The sequence below is a fragment of the Ruditapes philippinarum genome, unplaced genomic scaffold, assembly GCF_026571515.1.
Source record: "Ruditapes philippinarum isolate M1 unplaced genomic scaffold, ASM2657151v2 ctg3230_1_1_1_1, whole genome shotgun sequence".
Lineage (NCBI taxonomy): Eukaryota > Metazoa > Mollusca > Bivalvia > Venerida > Veneridae > Ruditapes > Ruditapes philippinarum.
Genome location: NW_026866439.1, coordinates 5,643 through 27,787, shown reverse-complemented (window position 1 = coordinate 27,787; position 22,145 = coordinate 5,643). Strand labels below are relative to the sequence as shown.

General features: G+C 33.3%; 1 protein-coding gene across 1 annotated transcript; it reads left to right on the top strand.

Moving 5' to 3' along the window:
* Window positions 1–14,802: 14,802 nt before the first annotated feature.
* Window positions 14,803–21,487, top strand: LOC132732459 (heat shock 70 kDa protein 12B-like). The gene is made up of 5 exons (XM_060718875.1): window positions 14,803–15,102; window positions 15,320–15,541; window positions 15,898–16,054; window positions 20,447–21,034; window positions 21,249–21,487. The coding sequence occupies exons 1-5, from the start codon at window positions 14,803–14,805 to the stop codon at window positions 21,485–21,487; spliced, it is 1,506 nt and encodes a 501-aa protein (XP_060574858.1).
* Window positions 21,488–22,145: the final 658 nt, after the last annotated feature.

The following is a 22,145-nucleotide window of genomic DNA, read 5'->3' as shown; positions in this document are numbered from 1 at the left end:
GGCCGAGAAATCTTTGATCATTCCACTTTTATATTGCTATTATATTTTTTTATGTCGTTCAACATTGAACTGTAGGGATTTTAGATCGTGAGCACATACAATTGCGTCATCGGCAAAAAATAATAAAAATAATTATACGTTGCCAATGTTCAATATTCCGTTAACATCTTTATTTACATTATTGCTCACACAGGCGCGGAGCTATTTGTGTACAACATTCTCGAAACACTTTGTGTATGCAACATTATGTTACATTATATTATTTCACAAGGATAAATGTTAACATATTTTCGCTTTGAGGTAACCAGGCCTGGAACTTTTATTTTGACCAAAAACTGCATTTTGATTTTTAATTCAGAGAAATCAGCAACTAAGTATTTATTATATATACAATTTCAATCAAAGTGCTTGTGATTGTGTCTGTTGTCGCTTTGTTACATAAAATATTGAAATGAGTAAATAGTAAATAGTGATTCAAATTCCTCATTTAATTTTTACTTTGATTTTGTTTTACACTGTGATTTTCTTTTTTTTTCTAAAATTGTTTCGGTTACGATTTTAATAATTATGCGATACATTCTCCTTCATTTCGCTCAAATAAGCGTTTACATTTTTCATTATATTTTTATATAACATCGTTTTTTTATTTAAAAACACATTTTTCATTTTCAACATACTTATTTGTAAAATATGTCTTGCATTATTTAGCAACTTGTGCACGTCATAACATTCTTTATTATTAGTTTTGATCTAAACATAGCAAAACGTGTGTTGCATTACAACATGATAAATATATGAAATAGATAAAATGATAATATTTAAGAAATAACAAACTCCATATTTTCATTATTTTCTGCAGCGCTTTCAATGCTTTCTTAGCATGTCTTCAGCTGAAATTTTAATAAACAAGTAAACAAATAACGTTACGTCATGAAGAAATGCGGGGGGGGGGGGGCGTTAAATGATAATGTTTCTCTAGGTAAACACAATATTGGTAGTTTATACCATAAATATGATATGATGGACATTTAGAAATATACGTACATTTTTTTTCGTATCAAATGTGCATTAAATTTTTACATAGAATGTAGAATCACGCCAAAATTCTCCTTTCTGCATGTTTTTTTTGACGGGTCCGACATAATTCGACAAGAGCGTCAGTGTAAAATAAAAATGGTACTCTGGGTCTAGATTCGAGTAATAGAAAAATCATCTGTTGATAAAGTCAGATCGAAAGACCCTCAAAGTGGTTGGATATGATGCTTAAAACCAATAGCTTGCAGACAACGAAATGCTAGAGAAGTATTATTACTATAGAAGATTTAAAAAGGAGCTGGACAAAATGTTAGGAGAAGTATGAAATAGTAACTGGTTACTTTTCTAATGTTACCTTCCTACATTCCTTAATGCTTAAAGTTTCCACAAATTTTCATTCTGGAATTTATATGTACATGTAGTAAAAAGGGAATTAACTTTCAAGTGAAGATGTTTTTAAAAGAATTTACTTGCACATTTCCAATCTCTATCTTTTGTGTATCATGATCAGAATTTAGATTAACAAATGTCAGGAAAATAAACGACACGATGAAGAGTGTAAAAGATAAACTAAAACTTAAAGGGTACTTACCGTTTCAGCAATATGGATAGATGTTGCCAAACAATTTATGTCATTTGTCAAAACATTCATTCTATATAATGATTCTGAGTAGGACGACAATTTGTCATTTTGTTCTTCATTATTCACCTATTCAATTTCATAAACCTGAGCCCTTTCAAGCGTACGTTTCCGGCATACTGCTATGAAGTGGTTTTTCTTGTGTCAATAATTACACGCCGATCCATGTGGATATTTGAAAACCAAAGTGTTTAGATTGTAACGGCTGTTGACGTTAAGCATGTGCTTTACGTTGATTACAGTAATTTGTATGTCGCAATTTTTGGGCATCGCGATGTGGCTTTAATTTTATTTATCTCGCTGCGTGGCCTCATTGCTTGTGCTTGTCTTTCCTCAATCTCCATTGTTCATGCCATTGTCAAAATATCTTTTAGAGGCTTGTCTTCTTCCAGACATTTAAGTCAGTCGTAGCCTTTTTGACGCGCAGCCTTTTTTTTAATGTTTTTCAAACTTCTGCTTTTTGGAGGAGACGTGTTGCAAATTGATCTATATATTCAACTTGTTGTTTAAGGTTCCTGAACTCGAATCGTTCGAACTCTCTGTTTTTTCCTCGGATGGAAATAATGTGCTAAGCCTTTTTTGACGTCATCGTAGTTTGAATGATTGTCTCCGAGATTCAATGTTTATATCTGCCAACACTTCATCTCCTGCATAGTGAAACAATGGCGCTTTCCTTTGCTTTTTGGAGTCAATGATTAGTCCTGTGAACAATTTTGTCACATATTTTGTCCATCTGGTACCAAGAAATTTCTCTTCCTCGAACACGTCAAATTTCGGAAATGGCGCTCATCCAGTCATTTTACTATAATTCAGACATTGATGTATGTACATGTATATGTTAATCCACTAACACGTTTTAAATACTAAATCCTTATCGCCAATGTAATGTTGTCAGTGTTCTTAAAGTATAACAGACCCAAAACGGAATGGCTAAATATAGTTTTATTGCATTCATAAAAGATACGCTCACAATCAAAGACTCAACAAAAACTGAAGTGTAAACATATATGTAGAGGCTAGCCAGAGGTGGGCTTATCGGTACGTAGAGGCAGACTTATCAATACTGGGCATTAATAGGCCACTACAGATTTGACAACCATAATGGTCTATTAGACACTAAAAAAGTAGTTCCATTGCTTTCTGGAGAGGCTATTCTAACAATACATGGTTCCAGGATGTCATTCAGACTCAACATTAACTACGATCCTGTTTGGGTGTCATTCGTTTAATGTTTTTTTTTATGAAATTAGTTTAGTAATTCTGTGTTACAGTTTCAATTTTTGAACCTAACTTTAAAGAATAATTTGCAAGCACTTCATTACCACAATATACCTTGTTCTGCCTCATGCTTCAGGTTTCCTTTCATTATTTTCATACCATCACCATACTCATACTGTAAAATGACTATAAATATTTGTTGCCTACTTTCATGGGTTTTTTACTGAGACTGAGAAAATCTACAAATATAATTGAGGTTTCGTTAGTTTCTCGTTTAGGGCACATGCATTTTTATAATTTGGGCCCATACGGCGCTTTTCACGCCGGAATGGCACGAAAGTGTCACATTAAAGGTTCGATGTAAACTGCCATATGAACGCACCTCCGGATGTTTCTAAATTCAAAATGTTACGATTTTTATGTTTAAATGTTACATTCTGCGTAAACAGGTGCTAGGGGGCGTGGGTGGTAACTTACACTTCTAATTACAGTTCATGAATAGGCTCAGTCAAACCAAGCCTGCAACATTTTCAAATTTGCCCTGTTGGACGTTCTTTAAGGATTTTTTTTCTCTTTTCTACTGTATCTTTACGAACACAATTTAAAATTAATATTTCTACAATTTCCCAGAAAATTTCTGGCTTTAGTGCAAGCAAGATCGCTAAGTGCCAGTCTTTCTTTGAATATTTAATTAAGATTTCTAATGCATTTTCGGTTGTGCACGTTTCTCCATTATCAAGAAGATATCAGACGTGCAATGGTGTTCAATACTAACCTTTCACAGAACTTTCATGTACTTATTATGCTCCCTGAATACATTACAGGTAATAAAGTGAACAGTAGTGGAACGCAGGAGAGTACATACTCAATGGGGGTAATACGATACCTGCGCATCCTCAAAGTTCTGATACCGCAAACACTTTATCAACCGGTATTTTGAAGAAAAACAACGACTTAAGTAAAAAAAAAACAAGCATGAATTAGAATTTAATTTAATTTGCAAAAAAGTCGCCCCGTACATTCGACCAGGGATGTTATATTTCCGATCCTTAAAGATCGTTCAGCACGACATATTATTGTTGTGATTGTGTTATTTTAGTTCTTTCTATTAGGCATCTTTCTTGTTGGGTTGTTCCAGTATTCCTAACTTAAATACTGTTGAATCGCCCTTAGGATATGTGGCCTGCTTTTTAATTTGTCTTTTGACGTCATATCTGTGATATGCAGGCTTCATAGCCTCAGATCCCCTTTCAAAATTCCATTTTATTTAGTTCCGCCCTTTTTTTCTCGTTTAGGGCACATGCATTTTTTTTACTTGGGGACCATATGCCGCTTTTCATGGAATGGCACTAACGTGTCACATTGAGGGTTCCATGATAATCACCATATGAACACATCTGCGGATGTTTCAAAATTCTAAATTTTACCAGTTCATGTTAAATGTTGAATTCTGCTTAAGCCGGTGCTAGGGGCGTGGACGGTATATTGCACTTGACAATACCGTCCATGAACAGGCTCAATCAAACCGAGCCTGCAACATTTTCAATTTTGCCGTGTTGGGCTTTCTTTAGGGATTCTTATTTCTCTCTATTTTTTCCTTACTTCTAGTTTTCATATTCCAAATGTCTTGATACAACTCTTCCCTCTCTTATCAGTATTTCGCGTTGAATGCGATTTGGATTCTGGATTCTGCGTACGTTCGGCGTTGAAATGTTACAAAAAGTGAGAAATTGCGATTAAACTGGCAGTTTTAGACGGCTAGAAGTTTATTTATTGTAGAATTTATTTCAGAAATATATTTTCGACCTTTGTCGTTTCTAATTTGTACGTAAAATGTCTTAAAACGCACACTATTTAGAAAATATAAATTGCGAATATGCTTGTTTTCATTTAACTGCAAAAACCTTCTCTGAAGCAGTCTGTACTTCATTATTGGCATGGGCGAACCAAAAAGAAATCAAATTGGAAATTGTTTACAATGAACATCCTAGAAAAAGAGAAAAGATAAAGATCGGAATTGTATATTTTTCATACCTGTTTATACATTTTTGCAACATTTGTTGACTTTCTGTCTATACTGGTAATGGATTGTTTTACTTTTCATTGTAAAATAAATTACTTATATCTATCTAAAACTAGAAAATGAACATACGCCGATTCGGCTGTGAGTTCTTCACCAAGACAAAATGAGGGACAACATCAGCATGATGTGATGACCATTGAGAACCTATGCAACAAAGTGGCACAAAAACAAAATATGTTAAACAACATCAATAAGAAGAGGCGGCGTTCAAGGATCGCAACACTCAAACGACCAAGCAACAAGAAGCGGGAGGGCACCAAACAAAAACAGAAAAGGGCACACGGCAGAGCACGGACTGGATAATCACTTTAATAATATAAAAAAGGAAAAATGTAACCGACAAGGAAATCAAAAACAATTAATTAATAGGCCCACAAAGTAAAAGGGCACGGGGGAACGGGACTTGAAGTACGGGGAAGGGGAGTGGCAAAATTAAAATAAAACTAGGGGCAAAAGGGAAGATACTTACCGTAGACGAGATAAACAACAAGAAGGGACACAAAAGTGTCACCATAATAGCATTAAACATCAAATACATACATCAGAGAAATCCAGAGGGGCGCCGTCTTGGAATGGCCAGCAGCATAAGTACTGCTTGGGATCAAATGATTTGTATAGACTTATATAGGCGTTTTTGTTTCCGCTTTGTTTCTTTTTAACTGATTGTAGGAAATTAAATCTTTTTGGCAGAAATAATTATATTACTGAGATGATGTACAGATCGCAGTTTTGGAATAAATTGGGTCACACTGACTCGTTCAAAAGTTTAGTGTATATATTACAAAGAGAGAGTAAAATGTATACTTCATTAATAATATGTTATTTTTTATATCAAACTATATATTTTTAGAATGTTTTTCTATTTAGATTATGATAATTGAGGAGGTTACTGTTAATATGATTTTATTAGTTTGAAATAAAACAATCATATTAATTGAAACTAATGTTACTAAAAATATGTAAATTAACTAAATAACAATAAGTTGTAAATGATGCATATAAAATGTTTATTTTTAAGGCAATTTTACAAAACTTTGGACATGAATGATGTCTGAAGTATCTTACTGACAGTTTTGTAGACAGTCTTTCTCAAACTGAAATACTGATATGGATTGAAGGCTAATTGTAAAGTGGCTGTATCTATTTTATTACATATTTAAACAATATATATGTTCAAAGGAAGACAGCAATATAATAAGTTGCAGAAAGTTTGCATTTTTGAATTGCTGAATTTTAAAAGCGTTAAATCAAGGGAGATAATAAGAACACATTTTCATTTGCCAAAAATATTATAAATTGTTTGTGTTAAAGCTTGGATATTTTTCATGATATATAAATCATGCTCAAGGAGTCAATATTGCCCCTGCCCCAGGGGTCACATAGATATTTTCATGTATGTATTTTTATGTAAAGTTACAAAGATCATAGCAATTTGGGATGTATCATAACAAAGAAGAACCCTGCAAACTTCCATAAATCATTTCACTGATATTAAAAGATGGCTGTGCCCAATGGGTTGGTTGGGAATGGGTAGGTTTTGCACAGTTTACATGTATACAGATTTATATAGTAAACATGCTTTGAAAGTCTTTTACTCCAACCTTCAACATGTAGAGTATAGATTTTTAGCATGTATCATCACTTTGTAAAAAGAGAATTATCAGTTTTGTACAAATAATGAACATAAGATGGATGTTTGTGTGAGTATTGATGTAACTAATGTAAAGGGGAAGGTAATAAAAAAGAAAATTATTTGTAAGCATAGCATTTTGATTTATATTTTGTGCTTCTGATTTTTTTTTTGGTTAAATTCTGATTATTTAAAAACCTATAAAAACAAACATTATTATTGTTTTCAGTCAGTATATATACTCTATGACAACTGCATGGACATGTACTCTGTGCTTCGAAATAAGCTTCTTCTAAGGATACGTCTGGTGACATGTTCCACAGCGAAAGTTGTGGCACTAAGTATTCCTATAACAAGAGCATAGCTTTGGTATGTATCAATAAAGACATTACTATTGATAATTGAAATAAAACATGTTGCCTGCAAATGTTATAAATGGGAATTCTCTCTTTTAATATTATTTTTTATTTCTTTCAATTTTATTTTCTTAAAACAAATAAATTTGCATTCGGGCGTATATTGCCACGCTTATGCTTTATCCTCTTGCTTCAAGGCTTTTTGAGAGTGAACGCAGTATCATAATGTCTATTTTCTGTAAAAGTGCGTTAAAGACATTGTTTGTACAAGTGAAAATGAACAATTGTTGAAAAAGATATTTTTGAAATAGATTGTACAATTAATAAACTTCAAGTCTTAACTAACTTTCAGTTTAATCAGCCGGGGGTACGCCAAAAAAGAAGATCGGGAAACGAGTAGTCCGCTTTACAAATTCAAATATAGAGAGCGGTATTAGAGTAATCGATGGGTTTTCATGGTTTTGCTATTGTTGATTTAATCGATGGCAAATTTCATTTACAACCTAAATGATTTTAATTTGACATATGATATATGAAACGAAAATAAACATATTTAACATTTAGAAAAGCTGATGACCGCTTTAAAATTTGGAGAAAATTTCTTGTTACCTTTGTAAAAATGCAAAAATAAAGAAATAAAATGTTAACTGTAGTAGGATTTTAATAGAAGAGGCCCATAATGCTCCCTGTTATAGAAAGGAAAAGCCCCTTCAATATACAAGTATGACATAAACCCTAAAAATAAAAAGATGTTAAAAATGCTTATTGGTTAAAAAATTAAATCACTTATGCTTCCGTATTTCGTATTTTATCAAACAGTTTTAACATTTCAACACTTGTTGTAAATTGAGTACGTGCTATGGGGACGTGAGTGATATTGCACTTTTTCATTGTCCCTCATGTTGTGATTAATGCTTCCGAGGGATCACACTTTTCCCAGATATTTAAAGTAATTTGGGCATTAGCAAAATATTTGTGCGGCTAAAGCATCATCATCACATTCAAGCAGGATATTTCTAATTTATCAGTAGATATACCCAGAGTCTTATAAAGCCGCTATTCAATTGGTACGCGATCAATGATCAGCGTTCGTGGTGCGCGTCTGGGGCATGTTATAGTATAGCAGGGAACATTTATTTATAGAACATGATATAATGTCCTCTTAATACCAAAAAAAAACAACAAACAAACAAACAAAAAAAAACAAAAAAAACAACAACAAAAACAACAACAAAAAACAAGAATAAGGTAGAAAGATAAAGGAAGAAACACTAATACCGGTTGGTTTGTGATTTTCATCTCTTTTGCAACGGAAGACCAAATGTACCACCAGCGTGTCTTTGTAATCTCTCAGCAATGCATCATGTTGTGTGTTTTCCCGCACTATTTCAATGAGCTTTTCAGTACCCTTTTCTCAATCAATCAGCTTTTTAATTTTCGTTGGGGGCATTTTGTCTTTGCCCAAAGTTCCTATCCGTTTTATGCCCTGCGTCCGTTCACCCTGCAAAAACGTCACATGCGGTTATAAATGAACAAAAAGGAAACAGTTGCGATTTTTTGGGCCCTTTTTTCCGTCAGCCCTTGGGTTTAAGGTTTTAAATTTTTTTTAAAGAAAATTTAAAGAAAATTTTATAGTTTCTGAATTACCCCAGAACATAATTCACATACTTATTATTATGGTTTTATAGAAACGGAAAGTAAACAATTTTGTCTCGCTGTTCTCCTGTTTGACATTAAATCGGGATTTGTTTAATAATTGTCATCGGCCATTTTTTTAAAATAGACCGTATCTATCCATAATCATAATTTTATCGAAATGGACTTTATTTTGCAACGGATGTCAAATGTGTACATTCGTTATACATTATCAAAGATTGCAATCTCTATTCTTGTTTACATCCATCTAAAACTACGTGGCAAAACTACTTATTAGTAGTAGTATTATGGTATTAAGTTTTTAAGAATGATAGCCGAATTGTTCCGATTGCTATAGAAAAATAATCAACATTTTCTTTGTCTAGCGATGTCGTCGCGGATCACGGATCACGTTCCTATAGAATAACGCCCTGATTTACTCAGTATTATGCAGACTTGAATTTTACCAGAAGTAAATCTACTGAAAGAGCCTTCACGACACTAAACATGATGGCGGCAAATTGCCTGCTAGTGGGGCGGGAAATAAGGTCTCTGCTGTCAAAATAGTGCAAATTGTGATACAAGCATGAAACTTTCAGGAAATTATCTTTAGACCATGGAGATTTCAAAAGTGAAGTGGGCCCAAAAATATCTCTGCTCATTCAAGATGGCCGCCATTTTCAAGATGGCCGCCATATAAATTTGATGTACATAATGGATCATTCATTCCAATTTTTTGTACAGACCTGAAACTTACACCAAAGCATGCATATAGTTTCCCCTTTTCAAAAACTTAAATCTTTAAGCATTTTTTTTGCATATTTCTTCAGAATCCAAGATGGCGTCCAATATGGCTGCCAATTTTAATGAAAACTTATGTATCTCTTTTGTAGTATAATATTTTGCACACGGTATGCGTATTTCCATATAAAATTGTGAAATATATTAGAAAAAATATCAAATTTTAGGTTAACCACATTGTTAGTCATGTTTTTAGTTTTTTGTACAAAAAAATCTTTAAAACAATCAAAGAAAAAGTGCCATTTTTTTCATTTTTCTCTAACATGGTTTTCTAGGTATATGAACAAAATTCCAAAAGTTACATAGTTTTTTAAAGTGTATTTGATATTCAAATCATCACTATGTTTTATTGTATAATTGTAACAAAAACAAACAAAAATGTGAAGGTTTTATACTTATTAAAAGTGGGTGGGGTAAATTTATCAGACAATTGTAGTACAAACGTTTTTTAAGAATTCTTATGCAAATATTCACTGTAAAAGTATTTTATTGTATTAAGGTATTTTTGTTTTCCTTCAGGTCTAGAGGGTGTACTAAAATATCAATAAATGCAGATACAATCATATGTATACATTCAGTTATAAAATGTGTTTGCATGATATAAGTTGTTTCAATAGTCATAATATAACTTGATAATTGTACAGAAAGAAGACTGAATATTCATCAACGAACCATATGTTAGATAAAATCATGCCTGGACCTTAGTGAAATGTTGTCTATTTATGAATACAATTATTTCCTGCACAATTTAGTCTTGCTAAAAGCTTGTAACAGAATGATTCAAAGTTATATTTACTTGCACATCATTGTAACCAAGTATAATTGAATAAGTACCGTCCATGTCTAATAACTTATGTAGACATGATATTGTAGACATGATATTTTCAAAAGAAACAAAAATTTAGGCGACTGATACATCATATTATCTAATGACTAGGTGTGCTAAAATAGGTATCAATAAAACCGCTTGACCCACATAACAAACATAGCTTATACTTTGGAATATAAACTAAATGTGTTCCTACTTTATTTTTCCCATAAAACAAGAGAGCATTGTTGACCCTAGATCACACGCCTAAGACCCACTGCTGGAAAAGGTATATAATTCTTTTATACTGAAGAATGCTAAAATCATATAAGGAGTATCTTTTTTTCACCAGTCATGATTTAAAGAATCATGTCCAATAACTAGGCTCTCAGAACTACAAGAAGACTCATATAACTATATTCGAATAAGAGTCCATGTAAACTAAGTGATTTTGACCCTATGCCAATAGTTTATAATCTTTATATAGCATCACAATGTTATGATATACGATATTTTCTCTTCTCTGTGCACATAGTTTCGGAGAAGAATTTTAATATATAAGTCAATGTAAACTAAGTGACAGAGAAAGCCATTTTGGACTGCAGGAACATGATTTAAAGGCCCTCACTAGGAACACAGTTTTAAAAGACTTGTGTAGGGAATCTCATTGAAGTTGTTTTGTTGTTGATGTCATTAAAAAAAATCAACAAACAAACAAACTGTAATGCCTAGAGCTTAGATAGTCAAAATATAACCTTGCCAAGTAAAGAAGACCTCTTTAAAAGTTACATAAAACACTTTTGTATCATTAAGTGTACATGCAATTAAAAAATATTCTCAAAAATCAAAATGCGTAGAGCACTGGTACTAAACTGGCATGTAGCACCACCTTGGGTCTTTATTAACACATTTAATGAATCATGCTCATAGAGCCACCTGGGTTCACATACTTGTATAGGAAAACACTTTAAAAACATCTAGTGTTAAACTTCATTGACTTGAAATAAGATATTTGGGATGCATAAATTTGTATGATGCTACTGCAGTCTAAAATGGTTTTGCAATGGTATCACTTAATTTACAAAGACTACTGTAATAAATCTGTTTTCTCTTAACCTACACTATCCGACGCATATACATTAATCATGTATCATCATAATTATGTTATAATAATGATATATCATGGGCAACATGGTCCAGATTTACCAAACACAAAAGGTCACTAAGTTTATATGGACTCGTATATAGATATGGTTATTAAAGTTCTCTCGTGTGAAATTAAAAATTGAAAGCAGATATTGAGCATGTTCAAATCATGTGTGTTATGACATAATTGACACTCCCAAAATGATCTTGTTCCAACAATGATCTTAGGTGAGTGACCCAGGGTCATCATTACCCTCTTATTGAAAGGGAAAAAAAAGATATGATTACTTTAGGAAATACTAATACACTTAGTTTGTATCTTAACTTTTCAAAAAGTTGCATGCAGGCCAGGCCATATCCTTGATATATATGTTTTACATCACATACATTTTGTTGGCTTTTTAGCCATGTTGATATTATAATATATAAAATTGTGGAGGAGTCAAATATATGCGTTTATAGACTACCTTTATACCTTACATTCAAGTACATGTTTGCTATTTTAAGCACGTTTAGTTGATTTATTGTCTTCTTATATGTCTTTACGATTAACAATTAATATATGATATCAAATGTATTGAAACAAAAATTATCATGCAACCAAATTTAATAACTGAATGTATACACATGTTTGTATGTGCATTTCTTGCTCACCCACCAAATGGCCCGAAGGAAGACAAAAATACTTTCATCCAATAAAAGTACTTTTTAAGTTGGAACATTTGCATAAGAATTCATAGAAAAGTAAAAAGGCAAAGAAATAGAATGAACTTAGCTATGTAGATTTTCTGTTGTTTTTTCTTTCACATTATCATATAAAATTTCCCCACCCACTTTCACAAAATATAAAACCTACAGATTTAATGTTTTTCTTACATTCTTTACAATAAACACATGATATTAATGGAATGTCAAATACAGTTTAAGATATAAAGTAACTTTTTTTAACTTTGTACATTACTTTAGAAAATCAAATTTGAAAAATATGAAAAAAATGGAATATAATAGAATAAAAAAGAAGATATTTTTAGACAAAAACTTTTTAAATGTTTACTTTTATTGAGATTTAGATATAATTTGATTATATCTGATATGTTTAAACACTTTTTTATCATAATAAACATAATTTGTGCAACAAATTATACTATAAAAATGATATAACAGTTTTGCACAAAATCGATGGCCATAATGGACGCCATCTTGGATTTGGAAGAAGTATGAAAGAGAAATTTTGTGAGATTTAAATTTTTGAAAAGGAGAAATTATATGCATGCTTTTGGTGTGAGTAAAAGGTCTGTACAAAAAATTGGAATGAATGAGCAAGAATGTACTCAAATTTATATGCGGCCATTTTGAAAAAGGCGGCCATCTTGAATGAGCAGAGATATTTTTGGGCCCACTTCACTTTTGAAATCTACATGGTCTAAAAATGATTTCCTGAAAGTTTCATGCTTGTATCACAATTTGCACTATTTTCTCAATTTCCCGCCCCACTATGCATAGTTTTGACTGAAATAATTTTATGATAGGAAGCTCAGCAGTAGTCCAGGCTCCAATTAACAGGGATTTAGTGACGTATATTTATCTTTAGCCAGTATATGCTGATATTTTACCCTTATGTGACTAAGTCCAGGGTGTCCGGGGGAAGATGGATACTTCAGTCCCTTTTGCCTTTACTCTAGATTTCTGGAAGGGCGGATTGACCCCCAAGGCACACACGCATGCACGCGTGTAAGGACGCACACACGCGCGCTTACGCACGCACACACGCACGCATATGGGATTTTCAGAACTTAAACCACCAGAAGTTTAATATGTAAAAATAATATAACAAGGTAAAACAACGTAGCATAAAAGTTGTTAGATATGTTTCCCACTTTTTATGCTCCTCAAAGGATGAGCAAATAGTCGCCGCTTAGTCCGTCCGCTCGTCCGTCACTCCGTCTGTCCTTCCGCTTTTCTTGACTCGGACATAACTTTGAAAAAGCAATCAACATGAAACTTTGTAGGAAGACAGATCTTATTAAGTAGATTTGCATTGCCTAATTTTGGAATTATTGTCCTTTGTTAATTTTTAATACTATGAACTTTGTCGGGGATATAACTCTAAAACTTTAATAGATATCAACATACATAAAACTTTGTAGGTAGATAGATCTCAAAAGGTTGAAGTGTAGTGCAAAAGAACCATAAGTCTATTTGCCTAATTTTGAAGTTTTTGCCCTTTGATCAATTTAACATTTTGAACATTGTTCGGGACACAACTCTGAAACCATGAGGTATGAGCAAGAAACTCTGTAGGTAGATAGATCTCATTAAATAGAAGTGCTATGCAAAATAACCATAACTCTACCTTGTTTAATTTTTGAGTTATTGCCCTTTATTCATTTCTACACTTTGAACATTTTCCAGGATATAGTTCTAAAAATATAATAGATATGAACAAGACACTTTGTAGGTACATAGATCTCATAAGGTAGATAAGCAGTAACTCTGTCTTGCCTCAGTTTTGAATCATTGTACTTCAAACTTTGTCAGGGACATAACTCTGAAACTACAAGAGGTATACATTTCTGTGTTCAAAACCTATTCGGGGAGCACAAACCGGCTCAGCCGGCTTTTGCTTAGAAATAGTTTTTGTACAACATGATACAATGTAGTAACAATATGTGAGAGGGAGGGCGACACTCAATGAACGCATGCTCCCAACAAAAACAAGCAACACAAGACCACAGCATGTAGGTTTCAGCTGATAACAAATCTGATTGTGGTATTTAATACTTGTAAAGATTAAACTTTACACTGTACACCATGACTTGATAACGTGCGAGAACTTTTCTCATGGAAAATTGTTATTATAATTATCATCCTGGTCCGACCGTTCAGATTTTAAAGTTAGATTTAAAAGCGGCTTTGAGAAGTGAAACTGCGAATTAGTAGTCCATTTGTCATGGTATGTGTTTTAACAAACTATATCATAATTCTAATGTTTGATTAATTCTTCGATTGTTTTTTACTTCATGTTTTCATATTATATTTATTCTGCTTAAGCCAGTGCTAGAGGGCGTCGACTGCAGCTTGCACTTTCCACTACCGTCCATGAACTGGCTGAATCAAACAGAGCCTGCAACATATCAATTTTGCCGTTTTGGCGTTCTTTAGGGATTACGTATTTTTAATATTGAAATTAAAACAATATACATTGTTGTTCATGTCATACACTTTCTTCCATGAATAAGTGTTTCATTTTCTGGTTCTCCGGGATCATTGATTCTCTCGAATGTTCTCCACTTTTCTTGAGTAATTAAGTTGTTTAATGAGTTTTACATCTAACTCAGCTAATTTACATTAGTATCACGCCGTAAAGTATCTTAACATGAATACATATTTCAACACATTTATATTTCGTATGTCCTCATTTCGCCCTTTAATTGTTTTATTAAGGCTACAATGAGCTTGCTCGTCGAGGCGATAGACTTTGGCACAACATATTCTGGCTGGGCTTTCTCCTTCCTGAATGATTTTTTATTGGATCCTACTAAAGCGTCTGTCAAGCAATGGTACTCTAGTGGAACTCTAGTTACAGAAAAAGCACCAACGTGTTTGTTGATAAAGTCAGATGGAAAGACTTTTGAAGAGTTTGGATATGATGCTGAAAACCAATTCAGGGAACTTGCAGACAATAAAATGCATGAAGAGTTTTATTACTTCATAAGATTTAAAATGGCACTTAATAAAAAGCTTGGTGAGGTAGGTACGTGTAATTTTTGATTGATTGTTCTAATGTGACTATCTTTTGTGTATCATGATCAGAATTTCGATTTACAAATGTCAGGAAAAGGAATGGACATCATTTGTTTATCTCCTTAAAAAAGTATATATAGATAACAATATACATGCACTAATGGACATATGATATAAGAATTGTTGGTTGGTATTTCAAAAAAGAATGACTTTTAAACTACAGAAACTGGACCGCGGCACGACAATAGAAGATGAGATGGGAAAGTCGATGATTGCGTTAAACGTGTTTGCCATGGCAATCGAATATCTAGTAGGAGATATGATGAAGAGTGTAAATGATAAACTTACAAATCCTTTAAAAAAAGATGATGTTCATTGGGTACTTACTGTTCCGGCAATATGGACAGATGCTGCAAAACAATTTATGAGAGAGGCCGCGGTACAGGTTATACTAGTTTTCTCTTTTTCATGTAGGAGTTTAATCTAATTTATTTGAATAATAACTTCATTTGTATTTCAAACATTTAAAACATTGATAAATATGATAAACAAGATCAAAACTTGTAAACGTGTGTGTGTTGTCAATTAGATTTCAAATAATGTAAATCACCTTTTTTTGCTATTGTGGGAAATTGGAATAGAAATATGTGCACATGTACTAGTCACCGTACGGTTTGCTTTTATAAACGTATGATGATAAGTGTTTTTTCCTCTCTGAATACATATTTTCGTCAATTATGTTTAAAAAATAAGATTTTAATATAAATGTAATTATGCATATCATTTTTTGTTTGTTTCAAGGCTGGACTGTTAACAAACAAATTGACGATTGCACTGGAACCAGAAGCGGCATCGATATTTTGCCGCCATTTATCGGTGGATACAGCTATTTCTGGTGGAAGTCTTTCAATAGCGAAGATGCCTGTCGGTACCAGATACATGGTTCTCGATGCAGGAGGTATGGAACAATTCTTTTTTTAACGAAAGATCAAATCTCATATGTCTCTCTATAGGACGGTGATTTGTTTATCTTAGGTTTTTATTTAGTCAAATATCTTGTTATTCTTAGTTTGATGTTATATACAAAATACAGTGAAATAAGAATCCCCAAAGAAAGTCCAACACAAAATTGAAAATGTTGCAGGCTCGGTTTGATTGAGCCTTTTCATGGACGGTTTGTTCAAAGTTACAAACTTGCTATAAATGGTGTATAAATGAAGGCTGCCGCAACATTTTCAAAAGGTGCATTTATTTGTGCTTTCATAAATGTCTATATAGGAGAGAGGTGGTTAAATAGTTCTCGAATCTCAACACAGAAGACATGGGTCCTAGTCAACGGCCATAATACAAACGAGTAATGGCGACTTCTGAGCATCGGTAAGTTCATCATTTTTTTTATAAATTTAGGTGAGAAACGTTTCCTTAATCCATACAAATATGGTTTTCGAGAACATTGTTTCAATTTTTTGAAAATTACAAATGCAGCTATAGTAATCCACACGAGACGGTATAATTTTGTACCAAAATGAATGAAAATTTTCATTAAAAACACAAAATCAACGATAATATTGACATCTTTTATCGTAGAAGGTTCACCAGAAAGTACATGACCCGACCGCATAGACATGTGACACCTCTAATATCAGCATTTACACAATAAAACAATTTGAATACTACGCGGCTATGCAAGGCGGGGGGGGGGGGGCTACAGGTCTATGCACAGTTACTCTCCCATTTGGGCATAACCGCGTGATCTTCAAGTTGTTTCTTCCGGTGAATGTTCATGTTGCAGGTAACTCTTGTTTATGCTTGCCGACCCATGTAAAGTCCTGGTGAACCAGCAAGTCGGCCTCAATGGCGAATTTGCTTCCACAATTGCAGACAAACTGATTTTCTTTCTTGTGTTTATGACACCTGCAACATGACAAAATAGATAGAGCTATGAAACTTATTTTAGAATCATTTTAAATAATCAGTGGCATTTGACTGTTATTACCCAAAGACAAAACAAGTCTATTCTATACATGTACTGTCGTTTTGTCAAAATAAGTTTATGCCTCTTAAAGGAGCAAGTTTACTGTTATGTCGATGGTTATAAATGCAGCAAATCATACGATATAAACCATTCATTTTTTCAATATACCGGTATGTCTAAGTTACCAAACGAATATCTGTCCCTGGCTTTGTTGGCTTTGCTGTAAAACAGTTTCCCGCAGCACTTGCATTAGGCATAACCAATGTGGCTTCTCTCATACCATAACCCGGAATGACTGTTTGACCCTTTTTCACATACTTTGCACAAATATTAGAAAACAATATCAAATATGTTAACTTTATTGTAGAAACTAAATTCAATTACAACCCCGTCAACTTCAACAAGATACAGAAATAGAACACAAAATGCCTTCATTGAATGTTATTTGTCAAGTAAGCAAACCAGCTACCTAAGTCACTTCTGGTCATTCGGTTTCATTTCATTTCTGCGTATTTTTATCGTGATCAATCCATCCAAAGGACAACCCTTTTTCAAGATTTAACACACGTTTCTGCTAAACTATTTTTACTTCTGAAGAAATCGAAAATAAAATCTACTTGTTATAAGTTATTAATATAGAGCTTATGGACTAAGAAAAATTGACAATGACGTCCTTAAACATGTACCAAGAATCACATATGTTATATAAACAACCGATTAAGCATTCCTTATTTCGAAACAAAAGAAAATATTTGATCATGAATTAAATTAAATCTTTAACTCTTTGCGAATACATATCTATTTCATTTAAGAATTCTAACACTCACGTGATTTTGTCACTATAGACAAAGAAGGAAAAAAACTGGTGTTAAACTGCCAATAAACACCGGATAGGGACTACTTATATATGCGCTGTTATGTTTTCACCCTCGATTGTATTGTTTACAAAGCATTTTAAAGCAACAATAAAAAGCATTTTTATTTATATTTTCAGTTCGTATAATGCTTTCGTTTCATACAATACCGAAATAATATCTCACATACACTCATGCCACGTATTAGTTCCATATCAGTTAATAAATATTTTGACAAAACGGCGCGAATCCGTATAAGCAGCGTAATGACGTCATCCTAAGTATAAACAAGCTGATGCTATTTCATACATACAAGAATGATAAATGGGGCACTGACGTAAACACAAAACGACGTTTTTATTGTTGAAAACTTGATTAAACAACGTTTTTTTTTTCTTATTATTTCTTTTGTTTAATAATTTCTATATCTTCGCAACAGTAGGGTGCGAAAATCGAACAGCGTTTTACGAAAATCGGCACCGGAAGTTATTTCCGCTTGAAAAATAACATTAGTGATCTTCCTTATTTTATCGTGTTAGAATCGAAATAACATCGGCCTGAGAGGTGTATATCGGCTATTTAACACCGGTTTTGTCGTTTTGATACGAAAAAATTAACCACTCAGGCCTACGGCCTTCGTGGTCGATTCCTACGCATCAAAACTCCAAACCGGTGTTAAATAGCCGTTTATGAATGAATTGTTTACTTACGATGACGTCATTACGCTGCTTACGGATTGGCGCCGTTTTGTCAAAATATTTATTAACTGATATGGATCAAATATGTGGCGTTAGTGTATGTGAGATATAATTTCGGTATTGTATGAAAAGAAAACATTATAAGAACTGAAAATATAAATAAAAATGCTTTTTACTGTTGCTTTAAAAGGCTTTGTAAACTATATAATCGAGGGTGAAAACATAAAAGCCGCATATACAAGTAGTCCCTAACGAGTGTTTATTGGCAGTTTAACACCGGTTTTTTCCTTCTTTGTCTATAGTGACAAAATCACGTGGAGTGATAGAATTCAATATATATGTAAATATTAGAAACCATGTGTGAAACTTACTATTTTGTTTTCGTTTGACTTACTATCCAGAAATTGCTTGTTTTACTACCTATCAATCTGCAAAGATTCTCTTTACTCTACATATCCTCTAGCAACAATTTATATCGCCTCCTACGCTAAAAGATGTCAATATTATCGTTGATATTGTGTTTTAATGAAGGAGGAAAGCTTATTTTTATTCATATTGGTACCCAATTATACAGTATCGTGTGGGTTACTTTTAAGCTCTATTTGCAATTTTAACACAATTCAACACAATGTTCTCGAAAACCATAAAACATAGGACAATGCCCTTGTATAGATATAAGAAGAAAATTACCGTGTATATGATAGGTCAGGTCTAATTTGAATTAAGGGAAGGTTTATCACCTAAATTTATAAAAATAATGAACTTACCGAGGCTCAGAAGTCGCCATTACTCGTTGGTATTACTAAACAAAGTCACGTGATTGCCCCCGCGTTTTTACTTTCGAGCAAATACGTATATAGTAAAACTTTAATTTAACAAATGACGTTGCACATGCACTGCGTCACAGTCTCCAAGTCCATTGTTTCCAATATCATTTTGGTGTATCGTGTATTTATGGCTATGCATACTTTTGAAAGGAATCAATTCATAGAACGTTGCTCACTCTTGCCAGTCTTAACAAACATGGTACATAAAATGCCTCTTTTTTCGGCAAAATAATAAAATTCTATTTCTACTTATTACATCATACTTTTATGATGATTTCCTAAGTTCTTAACAAGAGGCATCTTTCCTATATATCCGGTTAAACCGCTATGGGACTAAACACATTTATGTCAATACCACAGACGCTTGGGGGTCAGATCCTGCCCCCCCCCCCCAACGTGATACGCCCCTGTAAATACTCTATCAAAACTATTTTAATATTTAAACACGAATGTGACATTTATTACAACGATAAAATGGTTTTCAAACAATTTTTACATATATAAAAAATACCGTATACCATCAATTCTCAATAAAGTATACGGTATTTTTAACTTTATGAAAATATTCTAAAACATCACTGCATTCACTCGATACATTGGACCTAGTAAATCTGTCAGCTCTAACATGTTTTTTTCTATGAAATAGTGACAAAAAAATGACTTGTTAGAAATCGCTTCTTATGACAAATGAGTGTTTTCAGAACTCTGCGCCTTATCTGATCAAAATCGGTTGAGTAATAAATAAGTTATGAATAAAAAACCAACCTGAGCCGGGTGATCCATACCCTAAAAGTCACGTGGTATGGTCACATTGTCTTTAATACATTTTTCTTCTTCTGATGTGCTTCACTTTAGAATAAAAGGTCGAGCGTGCCCCTCAGACGGTGGCTATATTGTTTTATTGAAAAAGCTGCTTAATTTATTGACAAACCGTTGTTTAATCAAAGTCTTTATGTTTAAACTTTTCATGTAATTTTGTATTTATGTTTTGTTCAGGCGGAACAATAGATATAACGGTACACGAGGTTGTCAGCGAGCACAGCGTCAAAGAAATCCAGTCAGCAAGTGGTGGTGGGTGGGGAGGTATATTAGTTGACAAAGCTTTTGAAAACCTGCTTATTGATCTGGCTGGACCCGATGTTTATGATGCCTTTAAACGAACTGAGACAGAAGACTGGCTTGACCTCTGGCGTGATTTTGAAGTAAAAAAGCGAGCTGTTGCACCGGATAAAAATGCTCGTGTTGGTATGAGATTTCCTCTTTCGTTCAGCAAAACCTTTAAAAGAATCACTAAAGGAAAGCTGTTGGGTGCCATAGAAGCTTCAAAGTATGCAAGTGATATTGAGTTTAGCGGAGACAAGATAAAATTTTCCGCAATTCTCTTTAAAAGCATGTTTGAACATTCCGTCGGAAAAACCATCAAGCATGTGACAAGTCTACTTCGAGATGAAAACATTAGGAAGATAAAAACAATTTTAATGGTAGGTGGATACTCCGAGTCTTCTATGCTGCAGCACGCAATTAAAAAAGCGTTAACAGGACAAGATGTTGTTATACCAATTAGTGCATCTTGTACCATTCTTAGTTTATGGACATAGTCCGGTATCCATACGGGAAAGAGTCTTGAAGTACACATATGGTGTTGAAACAACTGAACCATTCAAAGAAGGAACTGACCCAGAACAGTTGAAGGTTATAACAGAAGAAGGTGTACGATGTAAAGTTTTCAGTAAACATGTTGAAAAAGGACAAGTCGTCAAATGTAATGAACCGCAAGTTGAAAATACTTACTTTACAGTTTATGAATTCCAAAGTAAAGTAGTTTTTGAAATTTTCGCCACAGAGCAATGCAATCCAAGATATACGACAGAATGTTCGCTTATTGGAAAATTGGAAATTGATCTTCCGGAACCAGAGAAGCAGCCTGGAAGAGGAATCATCGTGTCTATGACTTTTAGTGGTACAGAGATTATCGTGAAAGCAGTGGATAAGAAAACAGGCAAGGACTCGAGCGTTTTCATCAACTTCCTTGGATAAATTTTGATGCGTGTCTGCCAATAGTTATATGTATAGTGCATTAAGTATTTTTCTGTTGGCTGTAATTAAAAAACTAACTTTGATAACAAAGAAAATAAAATAATTTTAAGAAATAAGGATACACCAAAATTACACCAGAAGAAAGATTGTGATCCATTTATGAGGAATTGTCAAAATACAATCCGACCCCGGTTATTCGACAACCCTTTATTCGAATACCCGGCATTATTCGAAGTAGATGGGCGGTCCCGTTTTTATCTCTATATAAATCAATATAGATACGAGCTTATTTTTCGAAATGCATTATCCGAATACCTCCTATTTTTCGAAGTAAAATTTCGATCCCGATCATACAATTATGAAAGAATTTCACACCTATTATTCGAAGCCAGCCTAATTGGTGCAGATCCACTCGCTGACCGGTCGACTTGTGAAAAAATAACAACAGTCATGCCTGTATTAAGACAATCATCATAATTTCTCTTTGTGTGTTCTTTAATCAACTTTAATTACCGAAAATGAAAAGCTATGCACCGTGTTCGATTTTGTTACTGTTATTGCTTGAAGATGACAGCAATAATTTTCATACAAACCGTATATGCGAATTATGTCAAATCATCGAACATTTATATTTTTTATATTAATTGTAACGCTACAT

Coding starts and splice junctions, on each gene's coding strand:
- LOC132732459 (XM_060718875.1), top strand. CDS start 14,803: ATGAGCTTGCTCGTCGAGGCGATAGACTTTGGCACAACATATTCTGGC. Junction 15,542..15,897: donor TGAGAGAGGCCGCGGTACAG/GTTATACTAGTT, acceptor GTTTGTTTCAAG/GCTGGACTGTTAACAAACAA. Junction 16,055..20,446: donor CATGGTTCTCGATGCAGGAG/GTATGGAACAAT, acceptor TGTTTTGTTCAG/GCGGAACAATAGATATAACG.